This window comes from Ursus maritimus, unplaced genomic scaffold (genome assembly GCF_017311325.1).
Source record: "Ursus maritimus isolate PB19 unplaced genomic scaffold, ASM1731132v1 scaffold_35, whole genome shotgun sequence".
NCBI lineage: Eukaryota > Metazoa > Chordata > Mammalia > Carnivora > Ursidae > Ursus > Ursus maritimus.
Window position 1 is genome coordinate 15,317,544 of NW_024426119.1, and position 23,535 is coordinate 15,341,078.

The 23,535-nt window shown below is 46.1% G+C and overlaps 1 protein-coding gene across 1 annotated transcript in view; it reads left to right on the plus strand.

Moving 5' to 3' along the window:
* Positions 1-23,535, plus strand: part of MYO1E (myosin IE) — a 188,770-nt gene that overhangs the window by 113,265 nt on the left and 51,970 nt on the right. The window contains exons 6-15 of the mRNA XM_008706040.2: positions 245-334; positions 4,590-4,721; positions 6,516-6,650; positions 7,901-8,033; positions 14,281-14,477; positions 17,269-17,349; positions 17,650-17,736; positions 20,135-20,221; positions 21,397-21,564; positions 22,700-22,785. Of these exons, the coding sequence (XP_008704262.1) occupies positions 245-334; positions 4,590-4,721; positions 6,516-6,650; positions 7,901-8,033; positions 14,281-14,477; positions 17,269-17,349; positions 17,650-17,736; positions 20,135-20,221; positions 21,397-21,564; positions 22,700-22,785 (1,196 nt within the window). The remainder of the gene's footprint in view (positions 1-244; positions 335-4,589; positions 4,722-6,515; positions 6,651-7,900; positions 8,034-14,280; positions 14,478-17,268; positions 17,350-17,649; positions 17,737-20,134; positions 20,222-21,396; positions 21,565-22,699; positions 22,786-23,535) is intronic.

Below are 23,535 nucleotides of genomic sequence, written 5' to 3' on the forward strand. Positions count from 1 at the left end.
TAGATCCCATTTTCCTGCTGGTACCCTGGTTCCAGGGAATCAGGCATCAAGTCAAGGGAGTTGGAAGACGCGAGCACACAAGCAGGGTTAGGTCTGTTGAGAGAAAAGCATAAATCTTCCAGAAACCCCAGGACCGTGTAGATTTGAGACCTCATCTTATCTGGGTCCTTAGGGAAAGTTTGGCTTCACGTTGCGTGCTTGGTGCTTGCAACCTTCCTAACCTCTGGCCTGTCTGCCATGACAGCACGTCAAGGACATTATCCTGCAGTCCAACCCGCTCCTGGAGGCCTTCGGGAACGCCAAGACCGTCCGGAACAACAACTCCAGCCGATTTGTGAGTCTCTTCCCTGTTTCAGAGAATGTCACCTGATGGATGACATCGATATTCCTGATTTAAGTCTGGTATCCCCAAGGAAATGGGAGCTTTTCACGTTTCATCAGGAGGCTGCTTTTCAACCTCGTCTTCATTTTCTTAGCGGTGTGCTGTCGGGCACCCATTTGCCCTTTCCCTGAAGTTAGTTTTGAGCCTCGGGATAGAAGATGATTTTTGAAAACAGTTCTCAATGCAGGTCGCCTTACTAGGGAAAATGAAAATTGATAGAAGTGTCAGCTTTGGTCCTGGAAGGGTTTGCTTTGTGCCCTAGAGGAAAGACCTTCTTTCCCAGACAAATAAGTGAGTCGACTAGATTTGCAGGTCTTCTTGCCTTACTTTTGCTCCCTGGAACTTGGGCCGTGGACATGCAAGGGAACAGACACTTGATCCTGTACCTTGGAGAGAACCTTCCTCCTCTCTAGCAGCCACAGTGAGCCAGTTGTCTACCCACCCCTCAGAGGTCTGTGTGTTTGTTTTAGATATATTCTTGTAACATCATCACATCCAGAAGCCACTGGATACGGCCTGTCAGATGGCCTCCTAACTGGTCCACTTAACCCAAGGCAATGAAAGTGTCAGCCAAATGCATTGTCACGAATGCCCATTTAGACATTTTTCTGCCTGAGTGTCTCCTCGGGGGGTGAATTGGAAAGCTTGGCAAGGATGCATATGAATATATTGCCCTTGACAAAAAGCCACATTTACAAAGAAATGGGTATTCGGCCAGTAGCTTTGATTTATGTAGATTTTATATCTTATCTCAACCATAGATTATGTCTGGCAGTAAAGCAGTCAGGGAGCCATCTGTGAGGCTGATTCCAGACCATTTTAAAATAAATAGTGGGAATTTTGGAGAAAAACAATTTCTTTTTCACTCTTCTATTTTGGAAGGAAGCTTCTATCTCCAAGAGAATTCTTACTAAGGTCTCATACAGTGATGTTGGATTCCCTGGTGAGTTATATCTGCCCTTATTGCCCTCACTTTCCTTGCTGTTCAATACTATTCAAACTATTTACTCATTCGTTCACCACTCATATTTTTCTGCTCAGTGCCTGGGTTGTGTTACCTTGAGGAAGTTTCTAGGTAATGAAATACAAAAGACAATGTGAATGAATTTTCCACTTGACCTTTTTTTCCTAATTGTCTATCTCCGTGTGCCCTGTAAAAATGCACTGACCAGATTTAACTCTCTCGGTACCCACCCCCTTTTGCCTTCTTTAGCAAAAGAATAATTAAATCAGTATTTTGATGTTTCCAGTATAAATTGTTCTTTATCCTTGGACAAGGAGGATACATCAGTCATTTTTTGTAAAACAAAAATACCCAGCATTTATTATTTTTCCAATTATAAAATTTCATGTAACCCTGATGGAAAGATGAGAAAGAGCGTGAGTGTGCAAACACACACACACACAGAGTAATGTCTGATGGGGCATCCAAAGATGTTTCCATTAATAATGAGAGAAATGTAAATCAAAACCATAAATCATTTTCTGTCTCTCAGATGAGCAAACGTTGAGATTGATAATACCAGAGAAGACACACTATTGGTTGAAGCCTGACACATTCCCCTAGGAGAGCAATTTGGCAATTTTTATCAACATTGAAAACGTTCAGGGGCACCTGGGTGGCTCAGTCAGTTAAGTGCCCAATGCCTAACCTCGGCTCAGGGCTCAATCTCAGGGTTGTGAGTTCAAGCCTTGTGTTGGGCTCCACACTGGGCGTGGAGCCTACTTTAAAAAAAGAAAAATGTAAAATGTACGTTTTCTTTTAATTATTCTTTTAAGATGTTATATCTAAGTCCCGTTAATAATGACTTATTTAAGAAGATATCCATAATATATTGTTAAATTTAAAAAAAGAACAGGCTACAGAACAACATAATACTTATAATATGGTCTCATTTTTTATTTTAAAAGACACGTTATATAAAACTTAACTAAGGTGTCTGTAAGTCTAAAGTTTGAATATACTGTTAACAAGTGATTGTTTAGTAGGAAGGAGTAGAAGGGGCTTCAGGGTCGGAATATAGGTAATTTCTCCAGCAGGGGTGCCTGGCTGGCTCAGTCCATAGAGCATGCGACTCTTGATCTCAGGGTTATGAGTTCGAGCCTCGCATTGGGTGTAGAGCTTACATAAAAATAAGATCTCTGAAAAAAGGGACATGCGGTATGAATCATAAAAACTCACATATTTCCACTTACCAATCTTTTCAAGTTTTAAGCAATATATTATGAAATATTTCAAACACTATTTAAAAATAATACAACGAACACCAGCATACCCAGTACCTAGCTTAAGAAATAACACATTACCAAGAATCAACGTTTCTGTCCATCTGATTATGAAAACACAATATCCTTTCTTCATACAAGTTCCTCTTTTCCCCCAGGCTGCTCTACAACGAAACTAAACTTTTGGTCTCTCGTTGGGGTTTTAGCTTTTATATAACAATTTTGATTGTATATTAGCATTTCTGTCCATTGGAACAGTGGTTCTCCACCTTGGCCACATAGAAAAATCACCCAGGCTCTTAGAATTGCTCAGGTTTGGGTGCCAGTCCCTAGAGATGGACTTACTTCTCCGGGGCGCCTGGTGGCTCAGCCAGTTAAGCGTCTGCCTTCAGCTCAGGTCATGATCCTGGGGCCCTGGGATCCAGTCCCGCATGGGGCTCCGTGCTCAGTGGGGGGTCTGCCTTTCCTCTCCCTCTGCCGCTCTCTCTGCTCTGCTCGTGCTCTCTCTCTCTCAAATGAATATATAAAATTAAAAAAAAAAAAAAAAAAGCCTCCCCAGCTCTTTGCAACAGGGCAGCCAAGGTTTCAAACCACTTCTGAAAGGGTTTGAGAGTTTGCCATATCCTACATCTGCCCTTCCTGGATTTGATGTCCTGTTTGGTTTCATTCCCATGGCCAGATTGATGGGGAATGCTTAGGGGGTACACATGGACAGACACTGATTTATTCCCTCCAAAACGTGCCAAAAGGAAAAGATGGTGAAGGAATAGTCATCATCATAGGAAGCGTGGGGAATCTTGTTCAGCAATCGTGTCTCCGGAAGCACTGTAATTTGGGATAGCAGTGGTTTGTGGTCCTTCTGTCTGTCTGGTGCTTCTAGGTGTTTGTTTTTGGGTTTATTTGGGGGAAGGGGAGGAGTCATCAGAATAAGACACATAGACAGTTAGAGGGTGGCCTTCCTTTGTAACTTTTCTGGTACCTGAAATCTGCAGTTGACTTAGCACGAACACAGCAGCAGATAGCGGAGGCCGTAGGCTGCAGGAAAAACGTGAAATGTGCTTTGCTTGTCCTTAATGAGTTTATGGTTCTAGTCCCAGACTTGCGGCCTGGCAGGAGCCAGCCCTGAAATGGGTGGATTTCATCAGTGTACACATTTTTAAACTACTTAATGTTGTAAAATATTAAAATTTAAGAATGTGAAGCGCAGTTAGGCTGGGCATGCTCGCCAGTTTGACCCCAGGCCGTACACTCCCGAACACCCACATTCTCATCTTTTCCTTTGTCTTCATTTATGCTCCTGGCCCTTTCCAAGGATGGGAGAGCAACCAGGTTCTAGTGAGAAAAATTGTGTCATTTCCTTAACAATCTGGACACCTTTCCAGCTAAATCCCAGGGCTTTATTCTCCTTTGTTCCTTCCGAGCAGTAATTTAAAAGGAAATAATTAACAACAGTAGCAAAAATCTCCACACCCACAACTAGCTGGAAAGAACATTGTTTATAATCAAGTGTTTTTACTTTAGGTAAGAACGCTGGATGGTCCAGAGGTAAAAGGACGCCTTTTGCTCAAAGCCATGAAACTAGTCTGGCAGAGGGAAAATTTGCTCTCCCTGAAAGAGGCTGATAGAGTTCGCTCTTGTTAGATCAAGGGAACCTTGAGATTTTCTATCCCATTCTTTACAGCTTCCGGCTTAGCAGGCAAGTACCCACTGGGGGGAAATGGGCAAGGAATACAGCATATCCTTATTTAGTCGGGCTAGAAGGGTAGATTCTCTCTCTCAGGGTAGAATCGTGCGACTGGACAAAAGCCCTGATTATGGTCTGAAAGGAAGAAGTGAGGAAGTCTTGATCAGAACTAGGAATAATTCAGAATGTATCTTTCATTAATGAATTTCCTTGAATTATATGCTGTATTCAAAGCCTGTTTGGAACATCATGTTTCTGCTCACCGACCATTGAAGGAAATCCCTAACTTTCTTGCAGGGAAAATACTTTGAAATCCAGTTCAGTCCAGGTGGGGAACCAGATGGTGGAAAGATCTCCAACTTCCTTCTGGAAAAATCCAGGGTGGTGATGAGGAACCCCGGAGAGCGGAGTTTTCACATATTTTACCAGGTTTTCCTTTATATTTTTTCTTTCTATTTCCTTATTCCTTCTCCACATTAACAAAAAAAATTTTTTTCCTCTCAGTTCTCAGGTTTAGACAATCTAGCCTGCCAAGCCAAGGGGTGTTTATTAGTATAGTGTGTATAAATCAGTGTGCAAAACTGGTGAGGATGTCCCTACCTGCGAGGAGAGTAAGTTCTTGGGCAAAGAAGAGAAGAATTTCCCAAAGGTTAAATAATCAAGAAAGTGGTAATATAACGGCAGAACAAACGTACGAGCGCTTGATTCTTTGCCAGGCAGGAGTCCCTGTGGGGAGGTGTGGCTGAGAGGGCAAGGAGAGGTGCGGAAGGCGCACAAGGGAGCGAGGTCGGGAGTCTGCCCTGGCAAGTCAGGTGGCCCAAACGGCGCCTGGACCAGTTGGCAAGGGCGGAAGTCTCCCGAAGGAGAGCTCGGATGAAAGACTAGGGGGGGCTAAGGATCTTTAGGAATCCTGGACCTGGACGTCCAGAAGCCACGGAGAGTGGGTCAGATTTCTTGATGTATGAGTTTATGTATTAGCATTTCATATGTCGGGGATCCACTCAGATTTTCTTTGAAGAAAGGCCTGCAGCTGTTTTTGGTGTTAGGTTTACTTTGTTATAGTTTGAAGGTCATTGGATTAGAAGCAAGTTAAAGCTGTGTCGGGAGCTCGTACACAGTCTTTTCAGTTAGCTAGCTCTCTCAGATGATGGCACATCACTCTTGCAGGTGGCTAGCGCGTGATGAGGAAGTCTCCTCTGCGGCTTGGAGAAGTTCAGAGTCAAGGAAAAGCTTACGGCCGAGAGCAGCATGTGTCTGCAGGCAGGAGAGGGTTGGGGGGGGGGTTGAAAATGCAAATGAGGGGCTCTGTGGTGTGGATGGGGAGAAAAAACAGAAGGGGGAAAATAGGAAGGGGGTGGCACAAAGATATTTTGAGGAGGCGGAAGAAAGCGAAGGGACCCTGATGTCATGGGTGACCTAGAACTTCTCTGTAATGGAGATGATGTTCCCTCCTTGCGGGGCGTGGAGCTGAGATGACAGGAGGAACTTGACCGGGATGGAGAAGTGTGGCGAGGCCCTCTCTTTTCCTAAATCCCTCCGGGCTGGAGCAGGTGGCTGCTGGAGCCAGCCTGCCTGGGCCAAGTGCTTCCCTTCCCACTTCCTCCTTCAGTGCTATTTTCTTGGTAGTCTGAAGTCAGTCGTGGTAGGAGTATTTACACCCGACAGTCAGCAAACACTACAAATCCATTCTTCTCCCCACGAGCTGATTGTTGGATATTTTTCTAGCACACCACTGGTGGGAGCCCTTTTAAGAGGACCTTGCTCAGACCAAAGGCAAATATCAAAACGGGACAGCCCATTGGTTAGGAGGTTCCAGAACGCCAGAGAGCGGGACCCGGGCCGCTGCTCTAACAGGCATCCGTAGGGGGAGCGTGAGGGGCAGCTGCACTTCATAAAGCCATTAGCACGCTGAGCAGAAACGAAGTGCTTATAACCTGGCTTGTTTTCTGCTCTTCCGGGGGGTCTCACCAGCACGGCACCACAGTCCTCCTTGGATGCGGGGAAGTTCTCAGCTCTTGTATGTCTCACCAGAGTTGGGAACGAGATTTTGCAGAGATGACCTGGGCTACCCCAAGCAGAGCAGCCATCCTGAAGCCCACATTTTGGAGATGAGGACCCCGGTCATTGTAGAGGGCAGGGTCAGAGCGCGCTCGTCACCGGGGCCCGGGAGCGGGGCCTCGGCTTGGGGGGCCGCACCACACGCACCCCGCTTGCCTCCTGCAGCTCATCGAGGGCGCCTCCGCAGAGCAGAAGCACAGCCTGGGCGTCACCAGCATGGACTATTACTACTACCTGAGCCTCTCGGGGTCCTACAAGGTGGACGACATTGACGACAGGCGGGAGTTTCAGGAGACCCTGGTAAGGGCTGGCTCAGGGCCACGCGGGAGGGGCTCGGCGCTGGCGGGGCCTGGGGTAGACGGGGCAGGGACGGTTAGGAGCGAAGAGCGGCCGCTTGAGGACCACCGAATGAGTTGCAAGGGGGGAAGAAGTGAGTCCTCCTCCCCGCCCCCACCCCGCAGGTGCTCTCACAGGTGAGCGCTGTCGTAGGTAGATGGACCATCCCTGTTCGCCTAGAGCTTATGCCATTGCTGAGCTGTTTCCTCAGAAAGCTGAAGCGAAGACCGCCCTTCTGATCTTTTCCAACACCTCCAAGGGGGTTCCCTTCACCCCCACACTGAACGGGCAGACGGCAGCCCTTGCCTCCATGCCCCTCACGCGCTGTGCGTGTCAGGGTACCAAGTGTCAACCCCGGTACGTTATTGAGGGGTCACGTCTTCAGGGAAACAACTCAGTAAGCCAATCTAGAACTTTCTGGGGCTGGGCTGTTCACCCGTTTAGCCTCAAAGAACTATATCCCCTCTGCCTTTTGAGTCCGTTTCCTGCCAGGCCCGTCCCTCAGCCCAGACCCAGGTGCGAGGTGGGGACCCGACAGGGCACGTGGGGGTGCGGTTTGAGGGGGGCAGGAATGAAGACAGCATCAAGGGGCCACATGGCCGCAAAGGAGGGGAGAGAAGGAATGCAGATGAGGGGTCTGCATTGGTCCTAGCATATGGTTCTTTTAGGGTTCAGATGAATAAGTCTTGGCATTTCAGCTATTTTTACTGAAGTTAACGAACCTCAGAAACAAGACTTTTCTGTTGACGCTTTGATTTGATTTGCTGGAGGTCTTTAATCAAGATCCTTTCACAAGTACCATCTATTCTCACCCTCCTGGTGAGGCGAAAGATCTCCAAAGTCTCCTTGGAGTAAGTGGAAAGGGGGCCTCCGTGCCCTTGGAGGGAGGGGGGTGGCAGTGAGGACACTGCAGGGCACAAGGACAGGGTGCTGACTGTGGATATGGCTGCGGCTCCCTGTGTATCTTTGCTCCTGGAGAGCTCCTGCCAGGGGATCGCGCGCTGCATCTAAAGACACCAGTGCCCTTCCAGCCTGCCTCTGACACTTGAGGGGATGAGTGCCTTGGGCAGTGACCGCGTCCTACAGCGCCTTCCTGCCGCCCTGCCAGCTAAGCCCCATGTGACCACACAACTTGGTCTAAGCTTTGGCTTCTTCATCACGTGCTTAGCAAGCTGGGGCCAACCCACCTGGACGATTTCTCGCTTCTCTCCCAGCACGCAATGAACGTGATCGGGATCTTCGCGGAGGAGCAGACGTTGGTGCTGCAGATTGTGGCGGGTGTCCTCCACCTGGGGAACATCAGCTTCAAGGAAGTTGGCAATTACGCGGCCGTGGAGAGTGAGGAGTGTGAGTAGCTCTGGCACACGGCGGGTGAACGCGGGTGAACGATCGCTTAGCTCTGCCCCAGGTAACCAGCCGATGTCCTTTGCTAGGGCCTCAGCTGGGCATTTGGGGAAGACACAAGGAGTCTTGGGTCCTGTTGGGGCAGAACAAATGGTCTTAAGAGCGTCTGGGCCTCTCCTGGCCACCTGCCGTCCTCACCACATCCCACACCGGTAGACCATTCATGAGATTGTTTCAATGTACCATCAACCTTGGGGGAGTCTGCCAGAATTTCACACCTAGGTTTACAAATAAAGTGATACTTCAATGACGATGAGAGTGATAGCCAAATAACTCCACAAAGATTGGCCTCCTAAGAAAAATCTTCTCTGTACATGACCTGGAGGGTTTCCATTCACCTCACGGTCCTGAAGAGCCGTGATGGGGTTTATGTCAGTACGGAAAGCTCGCAGGTGCAGCTTGTCTGTGGGCTGGTTTAGACTGCATTCTGAAAACAAACACATGGGCCCTGGCTCTTGTGTCGATACTGCTGGCGATCGCCTTTCATGGTCACCTCTGTAATAGAGCCTGAAGGCTGAGTGATCGGGTTTGCGCTTTCGGAAGACCTCGGTCCTTCCTGCGGGCACGTTGTTGGTTGTGTGAGCTGTAATCTGCCACAGCCACTGTGACGGGCGACTTTAGCCTCCAAGGCATCAGATGGCTTTCCAGGCTGCTCTCAACCCACACAGCCTTTAACCACCCAGGAAGGCATTTCTTCCTTTCTCAGCATTCTTCCAGAATGATAAATTTAGATCCTTAGTAATAAATAGTATCCCACTCATTGCTGACAATGCAGGGAGGCTATTTCCATTCCAAATAAGGTTCTTTTTTTATATTTTTGTTTTCTTTTGTGATAAAAGAGGGAAGTTCTGCTAACTTCTGATGTCTGTCTGATAAAAAGAAAGATGAATTATGTTGACCAGGGAAGTGAGTGTGTGTCGGTGTGTGTGTGTGTGTGTGTGTCTGTGTGTGGGAATGACAATGAATATACGTGGTGTGCATAAAGTCTAGAAATAGCACCTAATAATCACTGTTTCTAGACTTAATTTTCCTTCACATTTAACAAATGCACATATGTATCCAGGAGGGTCGTTACACTTGTCCTTTTAACAATGACCATGCAGGTTTCTTGGTGGTTGCTGTGGAAGCAGAATGACTTTCTCTTCCCTTCTTGGGTAGTACGGTCTTATTGCCTCTTCACGCTGGGGAACAAAACAACTGTGACACAGCGAGCCCTCCCCAGCATGCTTGAGCCAGGAAGTGGTTCCTTGCACACTGAGGTCTGGAGGAAGCAGCCCCCTCGGCCAAGCGGGGAAGGCCCAGGATTGGCAGCTGCCTGGCAATGCCCTGAGTGGAGATGCTGGCGTGCTGGAGACCAGGAGAGGCTGTGCTTGGGACCAGAGAGATGGAGCAGAGAATTGGGCCCTCCTCCTGAGAATCCGTTTCCCGCTCACTTGGTATACCTTGACATGAGTCATGACCTCAGCAGAGTGTCGTGTCTACCCCTTTGCTTGTCACCTTGTTCCCTTCCCCAGAGGGCACCAGGGTTTCCAGTCTCTTGTATTCCTTTCAGGGGATATGTGTTCCAGAGCCACGACGCTCATCCAGTTTCTCACTTTTGTGCATTAATGGGAGCATAACGCACCACGTTCTGTGGTTGCTTTTTCACCTCCCGTTATGTCTTGGAGATTATTCTATTCATTAAGAGCTTGATGAAGCTCTTTTTATTTATTTTTATTTAAAAAAATTTTTTATGTGAGTCCCCATACAGTACATCCTTAGTTTCTGATGTAGTGCTCCATGATTCGTTGTTTGCGTATAACACCCAGTGCACCATGCAATACGTGCCCTCCTTACTACCCATCACCGGCCCAGCCTATCCCCCACCCCCTCCCCTCTGAAGCCCTCAGTTTGTTTCCCAGAGTCCATAGTCTCTCGTGGTTCATTCTCCCTTCTGTTTACCCCCCTTCATTCTTCCCTTCCTTCTCCTACCGATCTCCCTGCTATTCCTTATGTTCCACAAATAACTGAAACCATATGATAATTGTCTTTCTCTGCTTGACTTATTTCACTTAGCATAATCTCCTCCAGTCCTGTCCATGTTGCTGCAAATGTTGGGTAATCATTCTTTCTGATGGCTGAGTAATATTCCGTTGTATATATGGACCACAGCTTCTTAATCCATTCGTCTGTTGAAGGGCATCTCAGCTCCTTCCACAATTTGGCTATTGTGGACAATGCTACTATGAACATTGGGGTGCATATGGCCCTTCTTTTCACTACGTCTGTATCTTTGGGGTAAATACCCAGTAGTGCAATGGCTGGGTCATAGGGTAGCTCTATGCGCTTCATCTCTTTTTAGCTACATAGAATTCCATTGCTTGGCTGTGTGTACTTTCACTGAACCAATCATCCGTTGGTGGACATCAGGGCAGAACCTCTGCTGTTACAGCACTGAATGCACACACTGAAATGAACTCACCTGGTTTGTGTCCTCTCTCATGTTTGAGTATATCCCATGGAATACATTTTTTTAACTTTTTAAAATTTTTAAAAAGATTTTGATTTATCTGACACAGAAAGTACAAGCATGGGGAGTGATAAGCAGAGGGAGAGGGAGACTCAGGCTCCCCGCTGATCAGGGAGCCCATCACAGGGCTCATTGTGGGACCCCGGGATCAGTACCTGAGCCAAAGGCAGATGTTTAACCGACTGAGCCACCCGGGTACCACCCCCGCCCACCTCAACGTGGACTAAATTTTTAGAAGAAAGTGTTAGCCCATATTTTTATAACAGAAGAAAGCAGACAGTTTCTCTAGCTGTTGTAGAAAAAGATGGTAAGATTCCCGTCATAGCTGACCTAATAAAGCAAAACAGCCATAAGTGACAACAGATTTTGTTATTGACCTGACCTTAGACTGGTGGAGCTGTAGGATTTCCTGAGTCAAACCTGTACGTTGCTGAGAAGTCAAGAAAACCTCAGCTTAGGCACGTGTATATCCATCATAGTCACTGTAGTAAGATGATGTACTTTTGGAAATAAGTCTTGCTCCAAAGACGTTAACCTGTGAATTTTGTTGAAGGGAAAAAATACGTAAATAGGAATGGAAAGTACGAGGGACAATGCCCATCTTTTTTGCTGTGTAACTGATGGGTTCGAGAGCACGGAACCTCAACACCGGAGACCGCCCACATTTACCTTGCCATTTCTTTTAGATTTGTAAAACAGCATTTTGTGTTTGCTACGTCTTTTTACTTTAGCTCCTCTGTACTTCAGATGTACACAGAAAAATTAATCCAACTTTGTTTTACACTTGAATGCAATAACAGAAATCTATTCTCATTATCAAAATGTGTTGAAATGTTACTTTCTGGCAGGTTCTTTTGTGTTCTCCATAACTCTGATTAACGATACCAGAGTTATAGCAGGTTTTTGAAATTAATCAATGCCTCCTCCCTCCCTCGCTGCCTCCCCACAGCCTCCTAGCTTCTGTACTGACGTCCTTCTCCAGCCACACCTGCACACACCCTCACAGAAATTCACAGCCTGCAGGAAGTCCATTTGAGCAGCCCTGTAATTTCAGCACCAGGGCAGCCACTGAAGAAAATGTAGGGCCATAAAAGCTTGTACTTGAAAAACATGGCATGGATTTTTTTTCCAAGCAAGTACTAGATTTCCTCTTTAAACTTCTTAGGGGTCTCCCTAAGCTTGTGGCTCCGATTCTTGGCCATATTCCATGCCTTGTTTTTCAAGTGCCTGTGGTCCTTCACTCCTGCCTTCCTCTGCAGTAGCTTGGGGGACTCAGACGTTACTAAGTTTCTTTTTCAGTCTTATGTAAGGACCCAAGGACTTAGCCCTTATGTTGTGTTTCTTTAGTTATGGTCATAAAGACAATGGCATAGGGGCGCCTGGGTGGCGCAGTTGTTAAGCGTCTGCCTTCGGCTCAGGGCATGATCCCGGCGTTGTGGGATCGAGCCCCACATCAGGCTCCTCCGCTGTGAGCCTGCTTCTTCCTCTCCCACTCCCCCTGCTTGTGTTCCCTCTCTTGCTGGCTGTCTCTCTCTCTGTCAAATAAATAAAATCTTTAAAAAATAAAAATAAAAAAAAAATAAAGACAATGGCATAAACATTTTTACCAAATATTTTAACTGTGTCCCTATTTTAACATGATAGGGGCTTGGCAGAAGCCCACATTTTACAAAACAGACAGATGGAGGCTAATTATTCATTGTATCAAGGTATTCGCTGTGTGTAGCTACCATGAACAGTGAGGGGCCCTGGCGAATTTACTATACACCATTGGTAATAATATCCACTGTATCAAGTGAGATGTGTGTGTATCGACTAACTGACTAGTGGTGGTGATAATAACCAACGTTATAGCTTCCCCTTAGTAAAGGCCTCTTGTATGTCAGACACTCTGGTAAATGTCTCCTGATTCTCCCAACAACCACGCATGTGTCTAGTCTGGCGTATGGGCGTCTTAGGTCCTTGCCCTGTGCAAAGGTTAAGTTTCGGTTTTGTGGAAGACACATCCAGATTCCTAAACACGTGTGTTAACATGAAAACCAAACTAAAGGAATTGGCCGTTGGCAAATGGCCCTTTGTAAAAGGAAGCCCTTCTACCAGTCAGAGCATTTCTGTAGAATGCTAGCATAGATAATAAGTACCTTGTTCTGGCATTACGCTTCTTCAAAATGCATTCACTGACTTAATCTCGTTGGAAGGTATCTACTGAGAAATGTCAGCCCGTTCATTCTAACACCATCTGTGAAATTCAGATTATCCTTTATTGGGAGGCTTGTGATTTTTGAGCATTATCATAAAGTCTTTAACAAAATCCTTTTATCAGAAACTTCTGATACAGTTTTATGGGGAAAAAGAAGACTCATATCCAAGTTTAGAGTTTGGATTTGTGTGCATGAAAACCTTTCATTCATACTACAAAAAAATCTGAGCATTCTTTCATGACCCGGAATGGCATCCTTTATTCACTTTAGAGTGTTTTGAGCAGAAATCAAGAAAATCCATTTATATCACTGGCCCTCCTCTTGGCAAGGTTCATGGCCTGAAGCAAGTTATGAAGCCGTCTCTTCAGCTCTTCTCTTCGAAGACCAGAGCTATGTTACTCCGTGTCCTTACGACGGGATGGGTCTGCTGTGAGATGAACAGCGCCAGTGCCCTCCGTTGTGTGCCATCTGCCTCTCCCAGAGAAATCTTACAGATCCCATCCCCACCCCCTCCCAGAAGTCATTCAGGCCCCCTCTGACTCCAGCCCAAATTTCTCCTGCCATTCAAGGACCTCCACTGTCAGAGTTCACCCTAACCTTGTAACTACCTACCTTTTCAGCTAGAGTCAGTGCTGGTCTGCTCGCTGCACCTTGACCGTGTCTCCCACCCTGCTTCCTCCACCCCTGTGCGCACCCCACTGCGCTCCCCTCTTCTCTCTTCCTCTGCATCTGTACAAATGCTGTTCATCCTTTCAGGCCCCACAAGAATCCCGCGTTTTCCTGGACTACCCCAGCAAGTCATTATAGCTTCCTGTCCTAAATGCCTCTAAACTTTATTATCTAGACTTGTTAATTTGGTAAGCTATCCATGCCTTGTCTAGACTGTCTTCAGGATTTCTTAATATTTTGTGTTCTGTCCTCTCTAGTAACCCTACGTGTGGTAAGCACTCAAGAAATAGGTGATTATTATGATATTGTAATTATTACTTCATGATTCCAGGTGCTTCAACATCTTTGGGAATGATGCTATGAAAACACCATACAAGAAAGGAAGAAAACAATTTTCGGAGCCAAAGAAATGTCTCTTGATTTAGTTCCTTCCGGGCTGCCTTGCTGCAGGCCTGGAAAGATGTCCATTTTAGGCTTGTTAGCTGTGATCTCAGCAGGGGGGGTTGGTTCACCATCCTTCTTGGATCACCAATTTGTATTATTGGAAGTCTCAGCCGTCATAGGAATTGACTCATGTAATAGAACAATTGAGAAAAACAAAATGGATGTGTGTGTGTGGGACTGCTGATAAGCAGTCTTCAGTAGAGTGAAAGTTTTTTTTGGGGGGGGGCAGTGCTGGTGTCTTGTATATGCACGTGTGTACGTGTGTACGTGTGTGCGTGTGTGCATACACACAAAAGTGCCTCCACGTGTTTGCAAAATGAATTGTTAAAATTCCAAAGACAATCATGTTTTATTTTGTTTTCTATAGTTTTGGCTTTTCCTGCATATCTTCTGGGGATAAACCAGGACAGGTTGAAAGAAAAGCTTACAAGCCGGCAGATGGACAGCAAGTGGGGAGGCAAGTCGGAGTCCATTCACGTGACCCTCAACGTGGAGCAGGCCTGTTACAGCAGGGACGCCCTCGCCAAGGCTCTGCACGCCCGCGTCTTTGATTTCTTGGTAGATGTAAGCACAAGTGCATGCTGCTGGCATCTCACATCTCGGCTCTAAAGAGGAAAACTACCAAGCGCTTTGTCTTCATGTTTTGGCCTGTTCCTTATAACCATTAGCTTACTCTTCCACTTTTTATCCTTTCACCCTGGATCACTGAATCCCACTTTTGCTTCTAGAATCGTCCAACAAGACATTGAATATGGTAACAGCTTCTGAGGGCCACAGTATTTAGTAAAGCCAGAGCTACAGAACAGAAAAAGGGGAGACCCATGGTCGTGAAACTTGGTTGACCCTTGAGCCTAAATCTTTAGAATACTGTATTTGTCATATTAACCCCAAAATTTAGTGGCTTAAAACAACAGGCATTTTTTTCTGTCACGGTTTCAAAGCAAGTGACTTAGCTTAGCGGTTCTGACTTAAGGATGAGGCCGAAGTCAAGATGTTGATTGGAGCTACCCCTCATTTCGAGGTTTGACTAGGCTTGGAAGGTCTCGTTCTCAGATGGTGCGCTCTTATGGCTGTTGGCGGGACACCTCAGGTCCCTGTTGCATGAGCCTTCTTTTGGGCTGTTTGAATATCCTCCCAACACAGCAGTTGGTTTCCCCCAGCGGGAGTGATCTAAGAGAGAAAACACAGAAGAAGCCACAAAGCTTTTAATTTGTAAGCTTGGACTCAAATGTTGACACTCTGCCATATTTTGTTAGAAGCAAGTCACTAAGTACAGCCCACAGTTAAGGGGAGGAGAATTAAGTTCTGCCTTTTGTTTTTTTTTGTTTTTTTTTTTAAAGATTTTATTTACTTATTCAACAGAGATAGAGACAGCCAGCGAGAGAGGGAACACAAGCAGGGGGAGTGGGAGAGGAAGAAGCAGGCTCACAGCGGAGGAGCCTGACGTGGGGCTCGATCCCACAACGCCGGGATCACGCCCTGAGCCGAAGGCAGACGCTCAACCGCTGTGCCACCCAGGCGCCCCAAGTTCTGCCTTTTGAAGGGAAGAGTATCAAAGAGTTTTTAGATATATTTTAAAACTATCATAGGGGCGCCTGGGTAGCTCAGTCGTTACGCGTCTGCCTTCGACTCAGGTCATGATCCCAGGGTCCTGGGCTCAAGCCCCGCGTCGTGCTCCATGCTCAGCGGGAAGCCTGCTTCTCCCTCTCCCACTCCCCCTGCTCGTGTTCCCTCTCTTGCTGCCTTTCTCTAAGTATTTTAGAGGAAAAATCATGTGATCCTTCCAACAACCGTGTGACTTAGTGTTATTATCCCTGTTTCACAGACAGTTGAGGCACAGAGAGGCCAAGGAGCTTAGCCACAGTCACACTACTAGTAAGTGATAAACCTGGGATTACACCGAGGCAATGTGGCTGTGTTCTAGCTCTTCTGCTCCTCTGCCTTTTATATCGTCAAGCTAGAAAGAACCGTAGGGGGACCCTAAGGCAAGAACAGCAGCATGGCCGTGCGCTCCAAAAAATCTGTTTGAATCCCGGCAACAAGGTCTGTAAGGCTTAACGTGTAGTTAGGTGTGGTTAGGGTTGAGTAGGGCAGGGCAGGATAGGGTAATTATTTTGTGTACTTTCTGTGGAAGGTTGGGGTCATACTAAACATTAGTCATCCTTTCAGCTTGTCCAGACTCCTCATTTTACCGACAAGGGAATCTTAAGCCTAGGGACTGGTGGATTTGCCCGAGGCCGTTCAGCAAGAGCGTGATGCAGAATGGACCGTAGAACCACGTCTCTCTCGTCTCTTTGTTCACCGTGCCTTCCAGTGCCGGGCTTCCTACCCGACTTTCTTTTTGCCTGCCCTTTATTTTTTGTGTGGTAAAAGCAGATGACGCCCCATGTAATTAGAGCTGACACTTACTGGGCACTGAGCACGCGCCAGGCACTGGCCGAGGGCTGTGTGTCATGACGCATTAGCTCACGAAAGAGGCCACGTCATTTTCTTGGCCCCGAAAGCACCTCTGGTGTTTCCACACTCATCCAGGTGTTCACCACCTCTGGGAACTTTTCTCCCCTGTCCCTCCCTGCCTCGCTGCCCTTCCTGAGGCTCCTGGTGGAACCTGCACGCACCCTCTCCCGTTAAGTCTAGCCATTGGCTTGCGTGTCCCTTCTCACAGTGATCCAGAACACAGATGTCGTGGACATCGTGCCATTCCAGGGAACCCCAGACCCTGCCTCTGGCCCGGGGCAGCCTTGGGGATTCTAACGTCACTGTCGTTGGCAAAATCATAGCAAGGATTCAATGAAACACATGGAAAGCGCTGAGCAGAGCCTGGCAGGTGAATAGTAAATATAAGGAGACTGCTTATATTCTCATCACTCTCATAATAGTTGCTGGTATTATTATCTGCAGCCCACTCACCCTCTCTCTAAGCTCCCGGCACCAGATATTGATGTCCCTCCCAGCTGTGTTAGGGGCCATTAAATGGCTACTGGACGGGCTCAGTGGAAATAATACCTATGGATATTGTCTTATTGGTTCTTTATAGGAAGTAGGTTTTATTTCAGTCATCCAAGATGACATTTTCTTCCAATTCTCCAGACTTCCTGAGAAAAACCAAATGCTGGAAGTTAATAGCTTTCATCATTAAGCAATAGTAGCTTTTTCGGATCCTGGTGGTTTCCCGGAGTACTTGACCTTGCAGCAAACCTCTTTTTGAAGCTGCACGTCCCCTCTCTTCTTGTCCTGTTTCCATTAGGCCGTAGCATTTGCTGTTTATAGTCTTGCTTCCCTTTCCCCCCATGCTTGCCCCCTTTCTAATAGGAAAGAAAAGGAGTTAATTGCTATGCTGCTTACTTTCTTCTAGTCCATCAACAAAGCAATGGAGAAGGACCACGAAGAATACAACATTGGTGTCCTGGACATCTATGGCTTTGAAATATTCCAGGTAAGACCAGTTTGAACAACCGGGGCCGTGGGAGGGTGATGCATTTTGTCTGACTTGAAAGAAACAATTCTAGGTAATGGAAAAAACCCACTGCAGTTCATTTTTGCCTCTGTAAGTTGTTCATGTACCTTTACTAAATTAGTTTCTCCTAAATATAAACTATGTTGCTGTCTACCGATGCCTCCAAGATTTCTGTTAAGGCTTCTCACATTGAAACATTGGCACTTAACCACTTAAGAAATGACTTTATAATGATTTCGCAGAAACAGTTACATGCAAGTAACTTTTTTTTTTTCCCAGAAAAATGGCTTTGAACAGTTCTGTATCAATTTTGTCAATGAGAAATTACAGCAGATTTTTATTGAACTGACATTAAAGGCAGAACAGGTAAGCAGTCCGTCTTCTTTCTTCTTGTGTTATTTCCAGTGTGTTGTGTTTAAAAGATATGAAAGTCTCTCTTTTGGTACTAGATTCAAGTTTTAGTCTTGTATTAGGAAATGTACTTAATAAAGTCAGGCAGAAAAACCATATGCCATTGTGACATTTTAGTCTATGAAATGTAAACACCATCTGCTACAGTTTCTTTCTCTTTTAAGCAAATGATGTTGTGAAGTTGGACTTATTACTGGCTCCTTTTACTACTCTGACTCATTGACCGGGTGGAAAATGGAAACCCAGTTCCAGCCCCAGTTGTCGATGGCATGGACCGTGTTCCAGAAGAAAAACTTGGGTTTTCTCAGATTTGCTCCACTCCCAGTCTCCCTTGAAAATCAATGTGGCTTTAATGAAGCTCGCAGTTTTCATTCTGACTTGAAGTCACAGGCCTGGTTATAGTTTCTCCTCGAAGTTCAGGACAGGCTCCCTTTGATTCTGGGTTCCACGTTGTTTTGGATTCCTAGGGTTGCTGTTCAGCGTACCACCAACTGAGTGGCTTAAAACCACAGGAACATCTTCTCTCATAGCTCAGGAGACCAGAGTCTGAAGCCAAAGTGACCCTAGGGCCACACGCCTTCCTGGCCTCTTCCAGTTTCCGAGGCTCCTGGAGGTCTTTGTCCTGTGTCAGGTGTAACTCCGGGCTCTGCCTCTCCCTTCACATGGCTTTTCCTCTCTGTGTCTCTCTGTGCCCAAATCTCCCTCTTCTTTCTCTTGTAAAGACACCAGCCATTGGATTAAGGGATCACCCTACATCCAGGATGATTTCATTTACAAGATCCTTAGCTTACCTATATCTCAAAGATCCTGTTTCCAAACCTCACATTTTGAAGTTCTAGGTGGACGTGAAAAAGCGGGAGACCCATTCAACCCACTGCACAGGTGAAAGGCTATTTGGGGGACAGTGAGTCACGGAAGTATTCGTGCCTCTGCTTGGGAATCCCAGTGAGCAACGGTTTCCACATAAATCTCTGCCCTGATATTCTAGCCTTCCATCCCGTCAGAGCAGCTAGAGCAGAACAGCCAGGATAAAGGTGGTAGGGGCCGAGACCCGATGATGTAGGCAGAGGCTAGGTCATATAGGAACGTTGTCCAGCATGGCAAAAGCTTTGGCTTTTGTAGGAAGTATGATGGGAAGCCCTGGGGGAATTTTGAGCAGAGTGACGTGGTCTGATTTGTGTTTTTGAAAAGGTTATTCAGGCTCTATAGACTTATGGAGTGGGCTGAGGAGAAGACAAACAGGAGTGGAAGTTTAAAAACCAGTTAGGAGACTGGGCAAGAAATGGCGGAGGTGTGGACAATGATGGTAGCAGTCGAGGCAGTAACACCGTGAGAGGTGGTCAGATTGGGCATGTGTTTTGGAAAGTGAGTCGACATGGCTTGCTTAAAATAATTAGCAAGGAGCCAAGAAGGAAAGAGGAATTAAAGATGATTGCTCCCTTTGTAGCTTGAATCACAGGGCCGGTGGTGAGGCAATTTGCTGAAGAGTGAAATTAGGAGAGTTGGTTGGCGATGGTGGGGAAATGCAGAATCAGATCTCCACTGAACAAGTTAGATTTATAAGGCCCATGACACGTCTGAACAGAGACTCTATAAAATATGCATGACCCTGGAACTCAGTGGGGAGGTCTAGACCAGAGAAATGAATTCGGGGGTCATTCACCTCCAGGTTCTATTTGAAACCATAGGATTGATTGAAATCCCCCTGGAGAAGCAGGGCTGAGCATACAGGAAGGCTGGAAGGTTGAGTCCAGAGACTCCATCAGGTGAAGATCGGGAAAGAAGCTAACGAAGCAAGACTGGTGCGGAAGGAGGGAAACCAGAAGAACGTGGTGGTGTTCATCAAGTTAAATGAGCAACTGGCCTGACTGGGGGGCCTTCCCCTGGGGTTCCTAGAGGCTAATCCGTGCTGCCGTCCTTACGTTAAATTCAGAGATGATTTTGTCACTGGACCTATAGGTTAAGCCATATTAAATTGCTATTGCTTGTATATCAAAAATGATTGTGTGGTAACAAATTTCATAGGGTTCAAATGAAAAATTAGGCATCCGGCTGGCTCAGTTGGGAGAGCATTGGACGCTGCATCTCAGGGTCGGGCGTTCGAGCCCCACGTTGGGCGTAGAGTTTACTTTAAAAAAAGAAGAAAGAAAGAAAAAGAAGAAAAAAAGTTACCAAACAATGAAATGTTCCTTTTCTATCCCTCTTAGAAAAAAAAAAAACATTCCCATTTTATGTCAAAGGGCATTCAGATTTTTCTCTCGTGGCGCTCTCTGTGCCTTTGGTAGTCGTCTGCGTGGATGTCCAGCTAATCTTCACTGGGTCATAATGTGAGTCCCCACTTTCTGTCCTTCAGGAAGAGTATGTTCAAGAGGGCATAAGATGGACACCCATCGAGTACTTCAATAACAAAATCGTGTGTGACCTCATAGAGAACAAAGTTGTAAGTACCGGGCTGGTGTGTCTCCTCACTGCACATGGATTTATGTCAAGTGGGTGTGTGTTGTCTTGTGTCATTGTTTTAGAGTAGGGGAGGTGACAACTCTGATTTGCAGAGAATTTTAGCAATCCCATCAGTTGTGTGCATAGATGTCCGTGTAGTGATATGAACACGTGTGTATGAATAAAATGCCAGTTTACAAATGGCAGTTGTCACTGAATTCTGAGAGAAGACGTCCATGACTTAAATGGGTAGCATAGTGAATGAAGAGGCACAGAATTGACCCTGCTTTCTGGACAGTCTATACAGCTTCTTGGACTTAGCCCTAAAATGTATCCAAAAGAAAACAAGAAGGGTGTAGGCAGCGATCCCCACAGTACTGTTCGTTTGGTTTGGTTTTTTACACAAGTCCAGAACTGGAAACCGTAAAACCATCCAAAGACAATTCAGGTGTTAAATAAATTATAGCATATCAGAGCAGGAAAATATAGGCATTAAAATAGTAACTATGGGGGCGCCTGGGTGGCGCAGTCGTTAAGCGTCTGCCTTCGGCTCAGGGCGTGATCCTCCACTGGGAGCCTGCTTCTTCCTCTCCCACTCCCCCTGCTTGTGTTCCCTCTCTCGCTGGCTGTCTCTCTCTCTGTCAAATAAATAAATAAAATCTTTTAAAAAAATAAAATAGTATGAAGACTGTGTAAAACATGAAGATTGTTTATAAAATAGTGCTGTGCGAAAAAAATAACACATGAGAGAATGTGTCCGCTCTAACTGTGTGAACCATGCCTCTGTGTGTAACGGGCGAAAAGCGAACATTAAGAAATGAATTAGGGTCAAGGAGAATGTTTTCATTTTTCTTCTGGGTTTTTAAAAGCAACTTGGTACAAATAGGAGTCAGCAGATAGTGATCCACATAAGAGTTTGGATAGAACTTCAGGGAAGTTAAACCTTTTTTTTTTTTTTTTTTTTGGAAAATGGACTTTCCTCCATCATTAGGTCTAAGTGGTAACTCCCATATGGGATTATTAATGGCATTCTTGGTCAAAGGGAAGGACTGACTTTCAAGATGGTATCTTGAGTCTGGGGAACTGTTTCCTTGCTTAAGAAAAGACCTGATAAGCCACTGAACTGGGGCTTTCAACTGTCGCTGAACTGGGGCTTTGCTGTCTTGGTCCCATCAGAACCCTCCTGGGATCATGAGCATCCTGGACGACGTGTGCGCCACGATGCACGCGGTGGGGGAGGGGGCAGATCAGACGCTGCTGCAGAAACTTCAGATGCAGATCGGGAATCACGAGCACTTCAACAGCTGGAATCAAGGCTTCATTATTCACCATTACGCTGGAAAGGTACGTCCAGAGAGCGGGGGTCCCACGGGAAAGCGGAAGTTACCCTTCCCAATGTCTGCCTTTATGTTTTAAGCCTTTGGGTCTGTGACCTGTTTTCTCAGAAGCAGCTGATAACAATAGCCATATAGTTTCATCTGCTTCGCTGTATTTCATTCATTCAGCATTCATCCATTTGTTCCACAACATGGGACCTATGAAGTTTTTGCAGAGGCAGGACAAAGGGTAGTAGACACTACTGCATATTTTTAAATCATGAATCGCCCTGGCGTGTATATTAACTGCTGAAGGAATGGATTTTTGTCTTGCGTCTTGCTGCAGTCACAAGCCTGTTTTCCTCACCCGCCTATGCCTGCTGGGAGTATACATAAGGCTTGCTTTGGGGGTCCCTTGGCTAGCTCAGTTGGTAGAGCATTGACTCTTGATCTCAGGATCATGAGTTCAAGCCCCATGTTAAGCACGGAGCCTACTTAAAATAAGTAAATAAAAACAAGGCTTGTTTTTGATGTCGGTCCTCATAAGATGCGTAATTACTGGGTACCAGGCTTTGTCTAGGTGCCACCGATACAAAGATAAGTAAGTCGAGGCATGATATTTAGGGTCTTCTAATCCTATGGACATCCACTGGCCCCACCTTTCACCGCATCTAATCTCTTGTTAACCAGGGTCCCCGAGCATGAATTTTATGCTGACTTGATCCAATTATGATGCCATTTGTAGAAAAAATTGCAGAACCTCAGATGACATGCCCCCTTTCAATGGATTAATGAGCAGACGTTGTTTTCTTTTATTCTGTTGTAGTGAAAATGTAGGGAAAGAATTAGGTTTATTGCTTCGACACTCCTGTGGAGTCACTGGAGAAGGGGTGTGTGGTCATGTTAGCTGAAGTCCTGGTCGTAGGTCATCTGGGCCATGTAGGCAGCCGGATACCATTCATCAGCATCCACAGACCGTCACCACGTACGTTAGCTAACAAGTGAAATAAAACATGCCCAGCCTTAATGTGACAGTTCATGATGAAATCCCAGTTGTACATCTGGAAATATTCACATTCTGGTAAGAGCCATGCCAACTTGGATTTTCTTGTTCAATGAAATACTTCGAGGATAAAATTAGATTTCTTTCCATTCTTGGCCAGGTATCCTATGACATGGATGGCTTTTGTGAAAGGAACCGTGATGTGCTTTTCATGGATCTGATCGAACTTATGCAGAGCAGTGAGCTGTAAGTGTGTTTTGTCTTATCCGACATGGAATAGAGGTTTGATCAAATTTTTAGTATTAAAAAACAAACAAACTTGTGGCCTTCCAGTGGTCAGCAGTTTGTTCCTTTGAGCTCTCTGGCGTGGATTATCAGTGGACAATTTGGTTATTCAAAATAATTTTTTTTCTCCAATCCCATGTACTCCTAACACCTCCGGCCTCCAGATTCTACATGCAATGTGCATGCCCTTCAGGGCCCCTAGCTTCATCATTTTCAGCAGTATCATCAGGGAGAGGCGACTATCCTGGGGTTGGGTTGGGATGGCCATTTCTGACTAAGAGTGGAATGTTCTGGTTCTGTGATACTTTGCCTTCAGAATATCATCCTAAGAATTTTCCATGGTCACTTAATTTTTTGACTGGCTAATGGCTTAGCAGGCTGTGAGAGGACGTGTCCCCAAAGCATTTGGGAAATGGCTCAAGAAGTTTGGGAGGGGCAACTTAAGAGGGATTTCCTCAGAGGTTTGTTTTAACTCCCAAGACCCTGTCTAAGCTCTAGGGGTAGAAACAGGAGGGGTGTCCATCTGCCTGGCAACCTGCAGGAGCTCCCAGGGCCAGCCCTGCTCTGTCCTCTCCTCCCTTCTTCCCTTGCAAAGTTTCCCAAGATCTTGGGTAACGGATATAGTATGATTTACACGGTCAGGCCTGGATATGCCAGGCAAACACAATATTGTACAGTCTTCCAGATTTTACAGTTTTTAGAGTGGCCTCC